This window comes from Papaver somniferum, unplaced genomic scaffold (genome assembly GCF_003573695.1).
Source record: "Papaver somniferum cultivar HN1 unplaced genomic scaffold, ASM357369v1 unplaced-scaffold_107, whole genome shotgun sequence".
Classification (NCBI taxonomy): Eukaryota; Viridiplantae; Streptophyta; class Magnoliopsida; order Ranunculales; family Papaveraceae; genus Papaver; species Papaver somniferum.
Genome location: NW_020619603.1, coordinates 12,550,610 through 12,570,478, shown reverse-complemented (window position 1 = coordinate 12,570,478; position 19,869 = coordinate 12,550,610). Strand labels below are relative to the sequence as shown.

At 36.9% G+C, this 19,869-nt stretch overlaps 3 protein-coding genes across 7 annotated transcripts; 1 reads left to right on the top strand and 2 right to left on the bottom strand.

Annotated features, from left to right (window-relative positions):
- Positions 1-2,155: 2,155 nt before the first annotated feature.
- LOC113328379 (probable leucine-rich repeat receptor-like protein kinase At1g35710) lies at positions 2,156-4,659 on the top strand. Its single transcript, XM_026575497.1, has 2 exons — positions 2,156-2,175; positions 2,279-4,659. Exon 2 carries the CDS (start codon positions 2,359-2,361, stop codon positions 4,648-4,650), a length of 2,292 nt encoding a protein of 763 aa, XP_026431282.1. The 5' UTR covers positions 2,156-2,175; positions 2,279-2,358; the 3' UTR covers positions 4,651-4,659.
- A 949-nt stretch (positions 4,660-5,608) lies between these two features.
- On the bottom strand, positions 5,609-6,661 carry LOC113328078 (BTB/POZ domain-containing protein At2g24240-like). The gene has a single exon (XM_026575169.1). It carries the CDS (start codon positions 6,659-6,661, stop codon positions 5,609-5,611), a length of 1,053 nt encoding a protein of 350 aa, XP_026430954.1.
- Positions 6,662-12,200: 5,539 nt separating this feature from the next.
- On the bottom strand, positions 12,201-15,977 carry LOC113328320. Of its 5 annotated transcripts, none has more exons than XM_026575434.1 (3): positions 15,733-15,977; positions 15,476-15,547; positions 12,201-15,298 (listed from the first exon to the last, which is right to left on the bottom strand). In XM_026575434.1, the coding sequence occupies exons 1-3, from the start codon at positions 15,844-15,846 to the stop codon at positions 14,102-14,104; spliced, it is 1,383 nt and encodes a 460-aa protein (XP_026431219.1). In that variant the 5' UTR covers positions 15,847-15,977; the 3' UTR covers positions 12,201-14,101. The 5 variants fall into 5 exon arrangements, with proteins under 5 accessions (XP_026431219.1, XP_026431220.1, XP_026431216.1 ...); XM_026575435.1 differs by having other exon boundaries at positions 15,837-15,977; XM_026575431.1 differs by having other exon boundaries at positions 12,201-15,547.
- Positions 15,978-19,869: the final 3,892 nt, after the last annotated feature.

Sequence of the window (19,869 nt, the reverse complement as noted above, 5' to 3'; positions counted from 1 at the left end):
TTTTGGTTGAAAAAAATGAGAACTAATCACCAAAATGAGTTGAAATGGAAGTTGTAGAGAGAAGTTCGGTTAGAAATTATGTGAAAAACTTTGTCGAACTAACCAAACTCAACTTTAATGGAGGTTTTTCTTTTTCCAGAGAAAATTTCGGTTATGTCGTAAAAAGTTCGGTTTCGTCGCAGAAAATGTCCCAACTGAACTTCGAGTTCGGTTACGTCGCAAAAAAAAAGTTCGATTTCGTCGCAAAAATGTCCCAACCCGAACCTTGATTTCGGTTACGCCACAAAAAGTTCGGTTACGTCGCAAAAAAAAGTTCGGTTTCGTCACAAAAAATGTCCCAACCGAACTTTGAGTTCGGTTACGCCGCAAAAAAGTTCGGTTTCGTCGCGGAAAAATGTCTCAACCGAACTTTGGGTTCGGTTACGTCGCAAAAAATGTCCCAACCGAACAACATTTGCAGAAACAAAAACTCCATTAAAGCTTTGGTTCGGTTGTCTGTGATTTTGGATTTATTAACCGAACTACATTTGCAGAAAGTTCGGTTACATGTTCTTCATATAATATAACCGAACTTTATTGACTTGGTTGAAATTTTTTGTTACAATTTTGATTTTGACAATATTTTTAGGTCATTTATAACAACATTCACTAAGTTACAAGCATATTTCGATACCGAGAGAATGTTTTTTCTCCATATTTATCCATCTCAAAATAATTTTTTTTTCCTTCTTCTTCTTCTTCTTCTTTGGTCACTCAATAATTATATTTCTTTTAAATACAATCATCTATTAATTTTAATCTTAATCAATGATTAATCACATTAACTAATCATTATACAAAAATAATCAGGAGGATAATTTTGGTATTAATATAAATATTTAGATAAGGGGTGATCTAGATTTACTTCTAATGTCTTACCCAAAATAAAACAATGGTCTCAAAAGAAAAAGTTGGTCCCAAAAAACCGTTCATAATGTAATCCATTAAGCATGGTTATTTGTTGCAATCTTTAAAAGAGGATCTCAACATAAAAAGCTGCTTGGTTATTTGTTGCAATCTTTAAAAGAGGATCTCAACATAATGTAATCCATTCTGACCATCTGCGTAATAAGCAGCTGAATTTAAGCATGCACTTAATATGTGATATGTCAGATGTAATGTTTCACTTTTCAGGGATTAGTGCTGAGTTTTTAAGTGGATGTTCAATATTTGTTGTACTAGTCAGTTGTTGCTGATGCTGCTGCTGCAGGATCTACTTGAATTAAGGTAAACGATTAGAGTTGGTGCATCAACTCCTTACATCTTAATTATATCGTTCAAAATCCTTAGTGTTCTTGCAGTAACTAGCCAGTGATATTAATCTGCAGTGGGTACTACTTAACTGTTACTCCCTCCGTTCCTGGAAGAGTGGGTCTTTCTAGGACAGAGGTAGTATAACCCAAAACAAAAAGGTTCTTGTATTAAACGCGTAAAACAACCTCTGGACGAAGGTCATCCGATGTGTTTGCGTCTGGTATGTTTTTAAGTAGTGTCAAACGAAAAATCACACTACATTAATTACAATTGTGGACTTGTATGCTAACTTCAAATCATGTCGAGACTAAACATTATTGCAAACCAGCTTTACGTGTCTCTCATAGTCTGGGGCGGAGAGATTTCAAGTTTGAAATATCGATCTACAGAATTGACCCATACCATAAGAAATGAGTAGGTGCATTCTTAGATGACGTGTTTGAATTTTATTAATCGACAAATTTGACCATATACGAGGAAATAAATTATAGGTACATTTTTAGTAGTCCCACTTTATGGAGTAACAAATACGTTCTTGGTGGAGGTTTTTCTCCGTTCGTTTGTGGGGATATTTCTTGGGGGTTAGGTTTCAACTTTCAACCACTTGAATGTTATTTAAGCAATGCTCATAGTCAACAAATTTGTTTTTTGCAAGTGTGATCATAAAACTTTTATCCCCTGTTAAAGTGGGAACGGGCAGAAAAGAAGCTAGATATTCAAGGGGAAAGACAGAAGGAAGTCCATCCTCAATTGATTGATAGTGAGTTTTTGACAGCGAAAACAAACAGAAAAAAATGACATTATATAACACCTATTGGTTAATCATCAGTTCTCTAAAATTAAAACCGTTCCTCCTCTGAAATTTTGAAAATGTCACGACAAGTAAGTATTGCGATTGCTGCGTTGTTAGTTATTGCTTCATCTTCCAGATTATTTGTCTTTGCTTCTGATTCCTTGTTTCCTTTAACTCACAAAACACAATTAGTTGAAGAGGAAGTAGCGGCTCTTTTGAAATGGAAATCAAGCCTTATAAATCAAAATCATTCTCTTCTCACTTCTTGGAAGATGAATTCTACTGGGAGCAAAACAAGTCCATGCGAGTGGTATGGAATCCATTGTAACAACGAGGGAAGTGTTGCTGAACTGAATGTAACCAGTTTGGGTTTACGAGGTACGCTCCATAATTTCAACTTTTCATCTTTCTCAAACTTGGTTAGTCTTGACTTGAGCCTGAACGAACTTTTCGGAACCATTCCATCCCAGATCAGTAATCTTACGAAACTCACGCACCTTGGTTTTCATTCCAATAATTTTTCTGGACATATTCCACCAGAAATAGTCTTTCTTACAAGTTTGCGATATTTGGACCTTTCTCAAAATCAAATAAGTGGATCCATCCCTCAGAAAATTGGAAGTTTATATTCTCTGTTTGATATGAGGTTGAACGAGAACAATCTGACTGGTTCAATTCCTACTTCTATATCCAATCTGACTAATTTGAGCATTTTATCAATCCATCAAAATCAAATCTCAGGTGTTATTCCTCAAGATATCGGAAGGCTAAGTTCTCTTACCCTTTTAGCATTGTCTAAAAACAATCTCAGTGGTTCAATCCCCACTTCTATAACCAATTTGACTCGCCTGAGCACTCTTTACCTGTTTGATAACCAGCTTTCTGGTATCATTCCTCGAGATATTGGAAGGCTACACTCTCTTACAATCTTAGGCATGCATCAAAATAATCTTTCTGGTTCAATCCCTATTTCTATATGCAACTTGGCCAACATCACCTTTTTATCAATTTATAAAAATAAACTTACTGGCGCCATCCCTCGAGATATTGGAAAGCTAAGGTCTTTAAATACCTTAATAATGTCCCAGAACAAGCTCACTGGTGCCATCCCTCCAGATATTTGGAAGATAAGTTCTCTGACTTCCTTGCATCTGTCCATGAACAAACTCACTGGTACAATCCCTGCTGCTGTGGGTAATTTGAGAAATTTGACGTTTTTATGTCTTTTTCAAAATCAATTAACTGGTTCGCTGCCGATAGAAATCAAAAGTTTAACACAGTTGGAATTTCTGTATTTGAGTCAGAACAAGCTCACCGGTGGAATCCCAGCTTCTTTAAGTAACTTCAAAAAGTTGAGAGAGCTAACTCTTTTTAACAACCAATTAACTGGGTCATTACCTATAGATTTGAACAAACTAAACCACTTGACTTTATTAGCTTTGAATAACAACTCTTTTTCTGGGATAATACCCACTAGTATATGGCACTGTACCAATCTTACATATATGAATCTTGGCAACAACTATCTCACTGGAAATATTTCATATGAGAGTGTAACAGCTCAACAATTGAAATATCTTTTATTAAATGACAACCATCTCAGCGGTACTATTCCTAAGTCCATTGGTAAGCTTCAATACTTGAAAGTTCTCCAGTTATCCAATAACAAGTTCGAAGGAAATATACCCACTGAGGTTTCTTCTCTACGTGACCTTCAGATCCTTTCTTTAAAGTCCAACAAGTTCAACGGATCAATCCCCCAGAAGATTAATCATTTGCGTCAACTCCGTATTTTGGATTTATCACAAAATAATCTCACAAGTCTAATTCCTAGCAGCATAGGGAACCTGAAGAAGCTAACAAGTAGATTTAATGACACAGTCACGATTTCTAGTTATGACTTGGGGGGAGTACGATTGAATATGTCGATCAAAGGTAACGACATCGAGATTGTGTTACTTTTCAGCTATACCTCAGCAATCGATCTATCGTGCAACAATCTTGTTGGAAACATTCCAAAAGAATTAAGTTTATTAAAAGGACTTTACATGCTTAATTTATCCCATAATCATTTCTCTGCTAACATCCCTACGAATTTTGGAAATATGTCTGGTTTAGAGTCTTTGGATTTAAGTTTCAATAGATTGTCCGGAGATATCCCGCAATCCTTGACATCAATAGACTCTCTTGGATTTCTGGATTTGTCTTACAACAAATTGAGTGGAAAGATTCCAAGAGGAGGTCACTTCGAGACTTTGAGTAGGGATGGTTCAGCTTTTCTTGGGAACGATTTATTGTGTGGATTCCCAATAGATAGGGTTTGCAAGGGTGGCCATAATGGTGCTGGCAACAATAACACTACCATAAAAGTCGAAGAAGATGTTCAAGAGAATGCAAATGAAAGACTATTATTTTACCGTGTTATCGTTTTGGGTTATGGATTTGGATTTTTGGGTTTGTTCTTCGTTCTTCTTCTTAACAAAGAAAAATGGTGGTTCGGGTATTGGAGAATTATTGATTCCATCGTCATTAGAATACTCGGTTGTAATTACAAAAATAATTGATAGTAATACTGTAACAGTACTCATTTTTTTTTTTTTTTTTTTTTTTTTTTTTTTTTTTTTTTTTGTTATAACTTTTTCTGGTGTTAGATGTTGTTGTATCCTGCTGGAGTAATAAGTTATTACTCTGAGAACATGTTATTACTCAAATTTGGAAAAACTGTGTATATCAGAAGTATGAAATTAAAATAGTTTTTTGTTATCCCTAGGCTGAATATCGAGTGGATCAACACCTGGTTAGCAATTCGGGATACGAAAAACGTACGGAACGGCGTACGTACGTGTATTATTCGTTTTTAAGGATTGCAAATTCGGTCCACTATTCAGTCAACCAATTATGATTCGTGGATAGTATGGAACGGCATACGTACGTGTATAATTTGTTTTTGAAATCTTAATTCGGTACTGAAAATTCTGCACTTATAAAAAGTAGGAAAAATGCTTTTTATAAGTGCTATTACCTTATTACATGTCTTTCCTTTTCTTAGAACTAGATTACTTCTAATTCCCTTAGGATTGCATCAATTTTCTAATCTTGTCCTAACCAGCTTGTTAGTGACTTCTATGTTGAAGTTAATCCAAGTATCCAACATTCTCCCCCTTAAGCTTCAACTGTGCTTGTGAAAAATCTTGTACGTATGATGGTGCTCTCGTCTCCCATGGCTCGGTGTAGACAGGCTCTGATACCAATTAATGACAACTGCAAGATGAAACTTAGCTTATATAAAGACAACTCTCTTTATTGATGTTTAGAAAATCTCTCAAAACTAAACACAAGCTCTAATCTTGCTCATATGATCAACCACAACTTTGGTGATCATATATATAGAACTATGAATTCCTTTTCCTAGTCCTATTACCTTATTACATGTCTTTCCTTTTCTTAGAACTAGATGACTTCTAATTCCCTTAGGATTACATCAATTTCTTAATCTTATCCTAACCAACTTGTTAGTGACTTCTATGTTGAAGTTAATCCAACACTTCTCATATCTACAAATCCCAAATCTTCATTGTTAAGAACCACACAAAAACAATTCTGTTCTTCCACTGGAACTGCATCAACAACATAAAAATAGCTACCGGAAGTTTTCTCACCCATGCTCCTAGACAAAACTATACTTTTGTCTCTGAAATCCAAAAGATATATGCAACTATTAATTTGGTCAGAAGTACAAACAAATAAACAGTTACTTTCCTTCAACCATTTAATCTTAGCAGCATTACCGAGACCCAAACCATTCGACGAATCAAAAAAATCAATTGTTTTTCCGGTAACTTGATCCCACAACCCGATTCCGTCATTACTTGTTTTTATGCAACTAGCAAATATCTTACTATCAGAGTTAAAACATAAAGCTCCAGCAGTAAATCCCTGGACCTCATCTTTTTCATCGTTTAACTGAAATCGTTGCCTCAACTTTCCTGTTGATGAACTAAAAAGACCCATTCCTCCAACTCCTTTACTTAAGTTTTGGCAAACACTCATCACTATATTATCTGAATCAATCCACCCAATATCATTAACTACTTGGTAATCAAGATTTAATGGTGGATGCTCTTCAAGCATCCAGTCGTATACACGAACAATGCTTCCGTGAGCAATAGCACAGCCTCCATCAGGACTTGCTCTGATTGCACTACAATTCCCAGGAGGCTGACCACAAACCCTACACGCTAAACTTAATCGGTTACCATCAAAACTACCCCACTTTGCTCTTCTTACATGATCGAGAATACCATAATAGTGACCTCCCCTATAAAGTAATTTGTCAGGTATGTGAGGAGGAACATAAAGCTCACCTGTTCCCAAAAGATCAAGTAAAACAGAAAAGCAATCCGGGTTGCGATCGATGAAGTATTCTTTGTTAACTTCTGTTGGCTGAAGGTTCCATTCATCATCAAGCATAGCTCCAAACATTGAATTCCGGCTCACACTTGCAAGAGTTGTTACAGTTGTTTCAAAGATTTTACCTCTGACATTGAATCTCACCTTGTCTGTTTGGGTTCCCATGTTTCCAGTTGGGGTTTTCAACATTCAGTCTTAACCCTGATGCCGTTCTGCGAGTCTCAACCCTTATGCAGTTATGCGACTAATATCAAGTACAAGCCAGTCGAACAGCTATTAGGCATGTTCCCTGGACAATTTCACCTAACCGGACCTCTCTCTTGAACAGACCCGGCCCAGATCCATCATAGAAATACGCACCGCCATTCAATTGCTCACCTAAAGCTAGGGCTGAACATGGTGTCGGTTAACCGTTGGAAACCGACCGAACCAGACCAATAAGCAAGAAACCGAACCAAACCATTTAGATTTGGATTGATTTGGTAAAAAAAGTCGAAAAACCGATATTACTGGTTTGGTTTTGGTTTGACCTGAAAACCGAACCAAAAACCATTGGGGAACCGATTAATTTTTAAACTTAGTTTCTACCGTCGATTTAAAAGTATTAAATTCTACCCATTGATTTAGAGGATAAATAGAAACCCTAAATCTAATATTTCATTATGATACTCTCCCTCTTTCTCTTTCTCCTTCTCTCAGCCGCCTCCCTTCTCCACCCCCAACAACAGCTGCTGCTACTCGACTTTTTTCTTCCCATCTTCCTTCTTTTTTATTTGTAAATAACTAAATTAAGATATATTATATATCTTCTTTTGATCTCTAGAATTAGAGTAAGCTTACACTATTCTTGATTTTTTTTTTGTCTGTATATTTGTGTAAACCAATACTATCGGCAACTACGATTTTTTTATCTGTAAATTTGTGTATTTTTTTTTGTTTTGACATAATTATTGGTTAACCAAAAACCACTGGGACAAACCGAAACCAACTGGAACCATTTGGAAACCGAACCAATGGTTAATGGATTGGTTTGGTTTAGATTTTTAGAAACCAATAATATTGGTTTCGGTTTTGGTTTGGCCAGAAACCGAACCAAAACCGACCATGAACAGCCCTATTAGTGCTGAACATGGTGTCGGCTAACCGTTGGAAACCGACCAAACCAGACCAATAAGCAAGAAACCGAACCAAACCATTTAGATTTGGATTGGTTTGGTAAAAAAAGTTGAAAAACCGACATTACTGGTTTGGTTTTGGTTTGACCTGAAAACCGAACCAAAAACCATTTGGGAACCGATAAATATAGACTGTTGATTAAAATCGGATAGATTTAATCTACCACGTCTATAACACACTTTTAAACCTAATTTCTAAACCTACGCTACACATTTTCTTTCTCTTCTTCTCCTCTTCGTAAACAGTCTCCAGAAGCAAAAACCCTCGCCATTTTCTACACCAGTCCACCACCATCTCCAGCCATAATGAAACCACCACCCTACTCCAATCTTCTCTTCGTATTTCTTCTTATTCTTCTTCTTCTTCTCAATCTTCGTTTTTTTTCTTCTTCTCAATCTTCTCAGTTCTCATATGTACTGAAATTCTCAAACTTAGAAACATTTTATCACTTGTCACATAACCAAATCGATTATCTAAGTCGACTGTTTTCATCATTTCAAGGTACTTCAACTCGATGATGATGATAATTTTTCTTATTTAAGCTTATAATTTGTAATTTTAAAAACTAGGGTTTACTAAAATTGATTTTGCATAATTGATTTTGCAGGTTCCCTTTGATTCAATCATGGAGGATTCACAATCAACACCGGTTTGGGTTTGATTTCTCAACTAGTTTGGGTTTGATTCTGGTTTTGATAATTAATTTGTGAAATTTGGATTATCAATTTTGCTATATAACAACTAATCATAATAATAGAGCAGCAATAACATAACAATGAACATAATAACTGTGAGCAAAACTTCTGTAGTTTGGTTTTTTGTTTGCCAAATTTTCTTAGGCCTATGTAACTTCTCTTGAGTAGATTTGTTGTGTTTATTTATTACAGCACTAGCCTTGGGTTTCTTAGTGACCCTTATTGTTTTGTTTTGCAACTGTGCTTGTGATAGTGAATAGTGATGTATATAAATTATATGGTCTGCCAAATGGTACTGGCACTTAGTGAGTTATGTATTGCAATTTACTTATATTATGTCTTTATATCATCAGTCAACTTTACAGTAGTATATTTTCTATTGGGTTAAGCTATATTGGTTTGTTGATTGGCATTTTGTTAGTGACTCACTTTTATGCAATGGAAGAATGTGATGTATAGGATTAGTGACTTATATACATGGTAAGAACTTAGAACAGATTGGTGCAGGTCAAAATGCTTCACCGTTGATTTTTTAATGAAACACTTCTCTTAGTTCTCCTCTTTAACTTCTTTTTAGAAGCAAAGCGCATCATCCTGTTGATAAGTGAACTAAGACAAGTTTCTGCCTTGTTTATATTCAGGCTTCCGTTAACTCAAATGCATTGTTGCCACCACTACATCCTCCTCCAAGATCTTCTAACGCCTCTACAGAAGTTAGTTCAGTTGGAAAAGTACCAACTACAGGGAAGCTCCATCTGCACCAGCTGCCAATGTTTCCGATGCTGGTACCATCACTGGCACTGCACCAGCTTCTAAGAAGCGGAAGAAAACTTCATGGGTATGGGATCACGTTGATCTGGACCCTCCTCCTTCGATAATGGTAACTTGCAAGAAATGTAAACAGAGAATGAAAGCGACTCTTCTACACATGGGACCGGCTCCTTGAATAACCATTTAAGAAAGTGTCTGAATCTTATTCCTAAGGATTCTGGTCAGTCGACTCTTTTTTTGAACCTGCTAGCTGGGAGAAGATGAAAAGTTAGTTGCTGTAACTTTTTGTCAGGATTCGTGTAGAAAAAATGATTATATTTATCATAGTGGATGAGCAGCCTTTTAGAATAGTTGAGGGGGAAGGTTTCCGAGAATTTTGCAGGGTACTTGAGAGTAAATTTAAGATACCATCTCGTATCACTGTACGGAGAGATGTTATGGAACTTTTTGCATACGAGAAGGATAGATTGAAGAATTATTTCAAGGTTAATAAAGTCAGAGTTTGCCTCACCACTTACACATGGAGATCACATCAGAAGTTGGGATATATGGTTATTACTGCACATTGGATAGATTCTAACTGGAAGTTGCACAAGAAGATCATTAGTTTCATCCAAATTGTAGGTCATAGCGGTGAGACTATTGGTAGGATGATATCAACATGATTGTTAGATTGGGAGATCGAAAATGTGTTTACTATAAGTTTAGATAATGTTTTTTCCAACGATGTAGCTATAACATATCTGCAAAACCAAGTGCTCAGAAAGAATTCAGATTTAGTGAAAGGTTTCTTACAAGTGAGATGCGCTGCTCACGTCCTTGCCCTTGCTGTAAAGCATGAAATGAAGGAGTATGACATCTCAATTAAGAGAATAAGGGAAGTAGTGAAGTATTGTATGGGTTCTCCTGCAAGATTGAAAAAATTTATGGACTGTGTCGGTTACGAGAAGATTGAATGCAAGAAGGGTTTGGTCCTAGATGTAGACACTCGTTGGAATTCGACATTTATTATGTTAGACTCAGCTGAGAAGTATCAGCCAGCTTTTGAGAGGTTAGAGTATGAGGACAAGGCATTCAAGAAGAAGTTCCTTTTTGTTGAAAGTCAAATTCCTTTAGTTTCTTCTACTTGTAGTACTTCCACCGTTGATAACCAACCTCACTGAGATGTGGATGAAAACCAAGATGCAGACTTAAGTTCTGATGAAAAAGTTATTGCTACTGCAAAGAGAGGAAAGAAACGCAAGAGAACAAGTTCTGATAAGGCCCCGTCAGCATCTCATTTGCACGCGCCATACCCATCAGATTGGTCGTATGCTAGAGCCTTCGCGAAGTTTTGAAGGTATTTTTTGAATTTACTGTCAAGTTCTCCGCTTCTACTCATGTTACTGCACACGAATTCTTGTTTCATGTGAGTGTTATTCATCGAACTTTAAACACATGGGCAAATCACAAAGATACATTTCTTTCTAGCATGGGTCTTAAAATGCAAAGTAAATATAATCAGTATTGGGGACGTTATGAAAAGATGAACAATCTTATGTTCATTGTTGTATTATTGAATCCACAAGATAAAGAATTAGGATTGAAGTTTCTTCTTGGCCAGTTAGGAATTGGTGGTGGTTATTTGAGAACAGAACTAATGGATCTTGTAATGAGGGACTTTAAGGATCTTTTTGAAGAGTACTGGGATGTCCAAATGAGTGCTGGAAACTCAACAGTTGTAACAGATAGTAGTGGTGGTAATACTGTTGGCGCTGAACCAGATGATGAAGGAGATTGTGCTGCAGCCGCCCTTATGGCAGAGAAAGCAAGAGAAGAAGAGGAAAGTTTTGATGATGAAGGGAAAAATGATCTGGACACTTATTTGAGAGAGAAACGAGAACCGCGGAAAGAGAAAGTTTCTTTTGATATCTTAGGTTGGTGGAAGACGAACTCGACTAGGTATCCTACTTTGGCACTAATCGCAAGAGATATATTGGCTATACCCATCTCTTGAGTGGCATCCAAATCTGCCTTTAGCACCAGGAGACGTACTCTCGATCCATATCGAAGTTCTTTACTTTCCACAACAGTTGAGGCATTGATTTGTGCTCAAAATTGGTTGAAGACACCGATTGATCTTGATATTTCTTCCTTGGAACCAGAAGAGGAAGTTAGTTCAGGTATTATTTCATTTGTTAATTTGTTTGTAGAATTTTTGGACACTCACTGTATACTACTGATTGTGCATTTGTTCATTGCAGAATTTTTGGACTCTCTCTCTAAATCCATGTTCGTAAATATAACAGATGATGGTGTTGAGGACTAAGGAGTACCAAGGTAATTCATGATAAGTAGAAATATACCTGAATTAGATTTTGTGAATGTTAGTTGATTAATAACATTATAATGATTGATGTTAGACTGTTAGTTGATTAATGCAGTCAGCAACCCTGGAAAGTTGAAGCTATCAGTTGATTTTGTGGATGCATGCAAAGTGTCGATGTTGTTTAGCTGCTATGGAGACTGTGGATGCTTAGGTAGAACCGGCTTAGATTACTTTTTTTTATATAAGTTTTGGTGAAACTGAAAGAAGATGTAATCTTTATCTTTTGAATTGTGTTTAAGAATGTTATGAATTTGGATTGTGTATGGAATGTGAATGTAGGTAGGTTTGAAAATCTTTGAACTATGTTTTTTTTTTTTAGATTTGAACTGTCAGTTTCCTGAAACTGACATAACAGCCGGTTAACCGATATCCAATAGAGTTAACCGAAACCGGTTAGAACCATTAAGAAACCGATAGTATTGGTTTCGGTTTTGGTTTGGCTGGAAACCGAGCCGAAACCGACCATGAACAGCCCTATCTATGCTCCACTGCTGCAGGTGTTAAATTATTGCTAGTCAGGTAATGCTACGCCACATTTATGAATTTTTTACTTAGGTATGAACAATTTAAAGACAACGCTATCTATGTTAACGATTAGTATAACAATTATATGTAGTGATCTACACTACAAATGAATAAACAGTCTCAGATCCACAGGATCTACACTGTAGAAATGAAAGCTAAAACCTCAACAGAGGGGAAGAACAACAAACAAATTGTATTCGATAATCTCAAAGGGGAATTACAGACTCATTCCATATTACGGCAGTGTCCCAATACACGTGCCAAACACACTCTCACTGACTAATTACTAATTACACCCCGGGTGCCCTTATAACATGGGTGCCCAACAAGACATGGGACATGACAATACCCACTCCAAAACATACTTGTCCTCGAGGATGTAGATTTGAAGTGAAATCCTTTGTAAAAGATGTTAGGTAAGATCAGCTAGCGGAAAGCAAAGTTGCTGCAGCACCAGAAAATAGTAAGAGATGTGAATATGCTTAAACTTCAAGACAGCACTGCTATTGGATATAACACCCTTGAGTATAAGTAATCTTTTCCCACCACCAGTTGAGGCATGAGCATGAATTTTCTTCATTTCTTCCCTGTAACCGACTTGCATAAAGACTTGTAGTTTCAAACAGATTCTCGCAGTTAACACAACAAGCCTATTCTTCTGAGAGGAGTAAAAATGATGACATGTAACTCAAGTTTTTCATCTTTCGCAATGAGTGGAGTTTTCAACAGCTTGAAGCCATTTTTCATATATCTATGGTTCTTCATCACGTCAATGGCGAAAACGACGACATCTCCAGCCAGACCCATTTGCAACATTGCAATGACCCAGACTTGCACGAGGAAAATATAGTAAGTAGCACATCCCCAGCAGATCTCGATATTGTGCATAATAACTCTGCTCATAAGTATTCTAACTGTATTAGGAGCTGTGGTAGAAAGGGTAGTTGAGAAGTTCTGAAATTGATTTGTTAACATGGAGTTAACAGTCCCTTCTTTCCCCTGTTTAGTTACATGATTATACATAGAGATCTTTAGTTGCTTCAAGATATGTTCGGTAATTCCAATAAAACACTCAGCTGCCACCACAACGTACTTATCCAGGCTCTTTCTTCCTACAGTTAAGAATAATTGTTGCCACCCATGACCTGAAGCAAACCCTGGCATAATCCAGCTTTCCACAACACTACCGAACCATATCAACTTTAACTGATCTCTGATAAGAGGTCCTGCTCGTTTCATTCAGCTTCTTTGACCCTGTTCTGCATTCCCATTCTCCATGCAAACTCCTTACGAGATAGCAGCAAGAATGTATAGATCTGGACACAGTTGAACCTTAGATCGAAATCCAGAGAGCAATAATAACTCAATAGATAAGTGATTCGCCATCTCAATACGCTCTTCTCGAACTTGAACTGGAATGGTTTTATAGAACATCTGTGAAGGTACTGGACAATCTAATCTCGAAAGATGAACATACAAAATTTGCAGAGGGAGCACTCTTAGACTTGTACCTTCCATTAAAATAATTTGTGTAGCATCCCCATGTTCAGTGCAACACACATTTCCATCAACACATGACTCCAACAGGTGATTAACAACATTACTAAGAAGCATTTGACAGAACCCATGACAGAAGATATGTGAAGTATTGAATGGATGTCGTCGTATACATTTCGTTCCGAGATTAAAAACTTCACAGCAATAATAACACATAGTTTGTTCTTTGTTTGCGTTGTTCTTTGCATATAAGCAATCCTTAAGCCGTTGGCCATGATTCTCAACCCAATTGAAACTCCATGTATTACCACAACCACAAATTGTAGAGCTAGGTAATCCAAGTAACACCATGACAACCCATTGTAACCCACGACAATTTCTCATACTCCTTAAACTGGTTGGAAGCAATTTGAATTTCCACCTCAAGAAATCTACCAACATTAGCACATGTAGAATCCGAATTACCATGACTAAGACCTGAATTCCCACTAACTTGGCAAGAAATCTTGTCCAACTGTAACTTATTGTTGCTTCATACACCCAACCACACATATAACGGTTTAAAGGAAGTAACTAGCGAGTGGAATGAGAAGTGATTACACCCACCACATGGTTGCAACAAGAATTAAGATACTTTTCAAGGTCAGATGTGGACAGACAACTCCAATTGGGATGCTTAACTTCCATTAAAACATTATCTTCAGCAGCTCTATCTACTCGGATCTTTCCAAAGCATTCTGATCCACTATGAACTCCAAGCCAATGACTATAACTTGCCAGAAAATATGTATAGGAAAGAAACACAACCCAAGCGGCATACTGAATTGCCTGATTACTCACTTCTTTATCTTGAAGGGTGTTATAGATCTCATGTGAATGACTTGGAAAATTCTGGCGCAAAGGATAAACAAATCTTTTAACAATGATAAAAGTCAGTAAAATAGTTTGTAAAAGAAACTGGGGTATATTTTTCAAAGCCGGCAAAATAGTGCGTGAGCCATGTCTATGTTCATGTACACCAACATAAAAATTCAATGATTCTCCAAAGATGACTTCCGCGGCATCAGATAAATCCCCACTACTCAATCTCCACTCTACACTCCCAGCCAATTTACCTTGCTGAAATATTTTGTCACACCATTTGCGAGTAACACAACTATCACCTTGGTTAACAAAGAAAAATACCTCTGGATACATACATAACAGTTCAAGGCAGTATCCAAATTCCAGAATTAGCTTGTATATATAATTTCCACTTTTAAGCACGTCCAAATCTTTACCATGATCGAACAACCTTCTACCATAACCATGACTAGTGATACCACCTCTCTGTGACATTTTCATAAACAGTTTTCTACAATAACAACAGTCAACTTCCTTAACAACTAAAATCACATTTGAATTCACCAGCAAAAATTCTAGCTGGCACCAATGAACAAAATTCGACACAAATTCATCGGTGTATCTATCTATTAAAAAAGACCCGGCAAAATCTCTTCCTCGATCAAATATCAGTCGAGTATACAAAACACTAGATGAAGTATCACATGCAGAAGTAAATTGAAATTGAGTTAGGAGTATGAAGAAATATAACCTGCTAATAGCTTCAAACTGCTTTCTTCGATCAAATAACCTTCTCATAACTTCGCACTCAAGCTTTTTATCAAACATATACCAAGCAATAGTAATAAAACCATCATTCGCTAGCATACAAGCAATTGAATCACCAGAAAACCCATTCGATTGATACCCACTTTGATAAACAAGCTTCTGAATAATTTCCATAAACAATTTATCCAAAAATTCAAAACCCATGCAATAAGGAAACCTTAATTTAGAATCAAACTTCAATTTGTATTTTCCACGATCGAATAAGCTACGAGAAGAATTCACAATACTGGAAGTACAGTTAGTCATAAATAGTCTGTGATCTAGGGTTAATAATACCTGTTCGAAACCGTCCTCGCTCAATTTGACGAAATTCTTTTTAAAAAAATCATTAACTCCAGCTTTGGCAATCTGTTGAAATGGAAAACTCAATTCAGTATCTGAATCATCTTTTTATTCGAAGAAATAAGAAGGAATGAGCGCAAAATCAGAAGATTCTTCATTCTCTTCTTCACCAAAAATAGATACTTCATCCACTGTTGGTTCTTCTGAACTTGAATAAATAGAAGTTTCTTTGTTTCTGTTGCTAGAATTACCTTGCACTTGGCTAGAATCAGATGAGATGGTTTATTTTTTAATACCTTTGCAATTACTTCTTGAACATGAAGAACAATAGCCAATTGCTCAGCTAAATCCTTACCATTAGCCATGATCAATCCAAGGAAAGACCGTCTCTGATACCACTTGTAGTGATCTACACTACAAATGAATAATCAGGCTCAGATCCACAGGATCTACACTGTAGAAATGAAAGCTAAAACCTCAACAGAGGGGAAGAACAACAAACAAATTCTATTCAATAATCTCAAAGGGGAACTACAGACTCATTATATACTAAGGCAGTGTCCCAGTACACGTGTCAAACACACTCTCACTGACTAATTACTAATTATACCCCGGGTGCCCTTATAACATGGGTGCCCAACAAGACATGGGACATGACATTAGAGCACGATAAAATAATCTAGTTCAAGTTCACATATTCCAGAAACACACATTACAGAAAACTTATTAAAAACTGATACTACGTCTCTCAACGCTTTTGATTTTGCAAAATAACTCATTCGGGTTAGAGGATAGATTACCATGGAACGGATGGAACAATTAGAGGACCCCAATTAGCTTTTGATTGGGCCAACTGTTGCGCTTAGAAAATTTTGGGATTCTCTTATGGGAAGTCCTTGAAGAAGAGATAAAATCTTTATCCTTCGCCTTCTACCACTTTGGAAGTAAAGTGTTCCGCCGCATTCCCAACAAGCAGCTGACAATAAAATCGATAAGAACCCGGGTGTGTTGCATAAACATGCAGCATTGTATCACCAACAAACTAAAGAAGCTCCTAACCACCTTTTCCAACATGTTTCTATAAGCTAAGTATGGAAGAACCGACAAAAGCTCCTACTAATCACATAATGGATATCCTCCTTTGATATCCCAAAATATGTAATTTGGGTTTAAGCAAATAATTCCAACATTCCAAGAAAGAAAGAATAAAAAAAAGCTAAAGAAACTGAAATCATTGAAATTTCCAAACGCATATATGAAGATGCAGTTTTTGGGCATTCCCCAGTTTGTTACCATGGGATCTATCAAGGAAATAACGAAGGCAGAGTGTTCCAGTTATCATTTTCTTTTTATAAAATTTCGGCTTATTCATAGAAACCAATAATAGGGATATTATTACTTGTACAGATACGATAAACCCTCTCATCTTGGATGTTATTCAACTACCTACAATGGCAGGGATGTTATACCCGACCTGAACTTAGTGTTGGGACATGGCACTTGCAATTCCTTTTTTCATGTTGTTCCGGCTTTTTAGCATTTTTTTAATTAAAAAGAATCAGGCTTAAATTGATACTTGACTATATAGCTCCGGGTTAGATATACAAACCGAGTCAGATACCAGAAAACATAAAAAATCGATCCATCAGGCGTATGTCTCCGTTCAAATTGGATTCAGATCCCGAATCAGACCTAAACAAACAAGGCCCGTGCGCCTGGACAAGAACATGTTGATGAGATCATAGTTGATGTCTTGTTATCACCCTCCAGATCAAATCAAAGATGTAGATTTGATCAATTCAGTAGCATCTAATGGCTAGGAGGCGCGAGCTTATAATTGTTTTATCACGCGGACGTGCGCGTAACAGTAGGGTTCTAGAAAACGTAAACCCCTTTTCTAACCAGAAAAACCTCTCTCTCTCTCTCTCTCTCTCTCTCTCTCTCTCTCATTATTCGTCTCCTCCTCCTCCTCCATCTCCGTTACTTTAAAAAAAAAAAAAATCTGGGATTTTCTCTCTGAATCTGAAGTGAAGGGCTTCTTTCTCATCAACAACAAGGTAAGGTTCCTTCTTCTTATTTCTCTATCAGTCAATCTATTTCCAATTTTGATTTCCCTGAGAATGAATGGGTTTCTACTTTGAAATCTGAAACAAAGATTAGCATTTTAAGCTTCATCTTTTTGATTTATACTCTCTTTTAGTGAAACCCATCGATTAGTTTAGGATTTATGTATGTAAACACTCGCAATAATGGATATATATTTGGAAACAATTATAGATGAGTGCGAGAAAATTGATAAAGATGAAGAAATTGAATTGTGGAAGAGGAAATATTCAGAGTTAGAATCTCAATTTGTGGTTCAGAAACAAGATTTGGTTGAATTGAAAGAATATAAAAGTAAGTATGATGCATTATGTGGAGAGATTCAGGAGAATAAGATTGTGATTGAGGAGGGCAAGAAAAGGGTTTCTAAAGCTGAAAATGAGCTTGATAAGTACAAGACATTGTACGACAAATTGAAAATATGTATCCAGGACTGCAAGAGACGGTTTACGGAGAATGGGATATATGAACTTGATTTGGAGAGAAAGTTGCAAGATTATGAGACTCAGTTTACTGTGGAGATTTCGAAACTTGTAAATGAGCTGAATGGGTATAAAAGTAGGTGGCGTGCTCAGCTTGGCAGGCATATTAAGATTTTAGGAGAAGAAGTTAAGGAGACTACGATTGATCAAAGAGAAGAATGTAATCGGCTTTATAGTGTGATTGAGTCTTTGGAGCGTGATATAAGAGTGGCTGAGGATGAAATCGATGATTTGAGGACGGAGTACAGGGAATTAAAGAGTCGGTCAGCTTCATGGAAGAAAGAATTAGATCTATATAGAGCTACCTGCGGTGGTTCGTTGGTGGAGCTTAAGGACAAGGAAATGCAATCTGTAGGTTATGAGAAGGACCTTGAAGTGTACAAAACGTCTAACAATAGACCGAGAGAGGAAATTATGGTTCTAGCTGAAGCTCGAAAGGTAATGTCTAGAGGAAAAAAGATAGCAGAAGAGAACCTCGCATGCTCGAAAGGTAATGTGATTGGAAGTTACCCAGTTTTCAGAAAGTTGGAGCGTGGTAAAAGAGTGACTGAGGATGAGACCGAAGATTTAAAGACGGAGTTTAGGGAATTAAAGAAAGAACTAGAGGGATATAAAGCTAAGTGTGATAGGTTGTCGGTGAAGCTTAAGAAAAAGAAAATGCAACGTGTTGGTTATAAGAGTAAATTGAAGAATATAACTTTGGTTAGAGATACTTTGGAGAAGGAGCTTGAAGGTTACAAAACGTCTAACAATGGGAGGAAAGAGGATATTACGGGTCTAACTGAAGCTCGAAAGTTAATATCTGAAGCAGAAAAGGGAGCAGAAGAAAAACTCGCGTGCTTGGAAGTAATGGTAGTTAATCAGATGGAAGGTGGCAAACGAGAGGTACATATGCAGGACTTAAATTCCCTAAAGATGGAGTTTAGGGAATTAAAGAAAGAATTAGAGGGATATAAAGCTAAGTCTGATGGGTTGTTGGTGAAGCTTAAGAAAAAGAAAATGCAACGTGTTAGTTATAAGATTAAATTGAAGAATATAACTTTGGCTAGAGATGCTTTGGAGAAGGAGCTTGAAGGTTACAAAACGTCTAACAATGGGCTGAAAGAGGAAATTATGGGTCCAACTGAAGCTCGAAAGTTCATATCTGAAGCAGAAAAGGGAGCAGAAGAAAAACTCGCGTGCTTGGAAGTAATGGTAGTTAATCTGATGGAAGGTGACAAACAAGAGGTACTTATGCAGGACTTGAGGCTCGAACCAAATTCAACTTGTGACGGGTCTGATAAGGAGATTAGTCGAAACCTGAATATTTTAATTGCTAACACAACTAAAAGATGTTCAGGTAATCATAAGTATATGCCACCTTTAAAAAGGTCATTTTCCAGAGAGGAGTGTGGCACTAGTTCTGGTATGAATTTTATCGGATCATCTTCAACACCTAAAAGATTGAGGGTCTCGGAGATTTTTACCGGTAATAGTGAGAATGTGGAGGATGATAGCGATCAGTCTGGTGGCAACAGAATGTTGAATGTGAACAAGAGGAAGGAGGATGTGGGTATGAAGACTGCAAGTATATCTTCTGTTGGTGCTTCTGGTTCTGCTCGTCCTGTATCTGTTGGGTTTGATATTTGTGACAGGTCTGGTGAGGATTCAATAGTTAGTCGCATCACCGTTCCTGCTCTTCCTGATCAACAGAAGTCTATTGTTGTGTATCGTGCTAGTCCTGTGTGGGGTAGGTACAGTTCTCTAGTAAATGAGGCAGAAGATGGTGATGATTCTAGTGATAGTGTTGATGAGGAAATACAA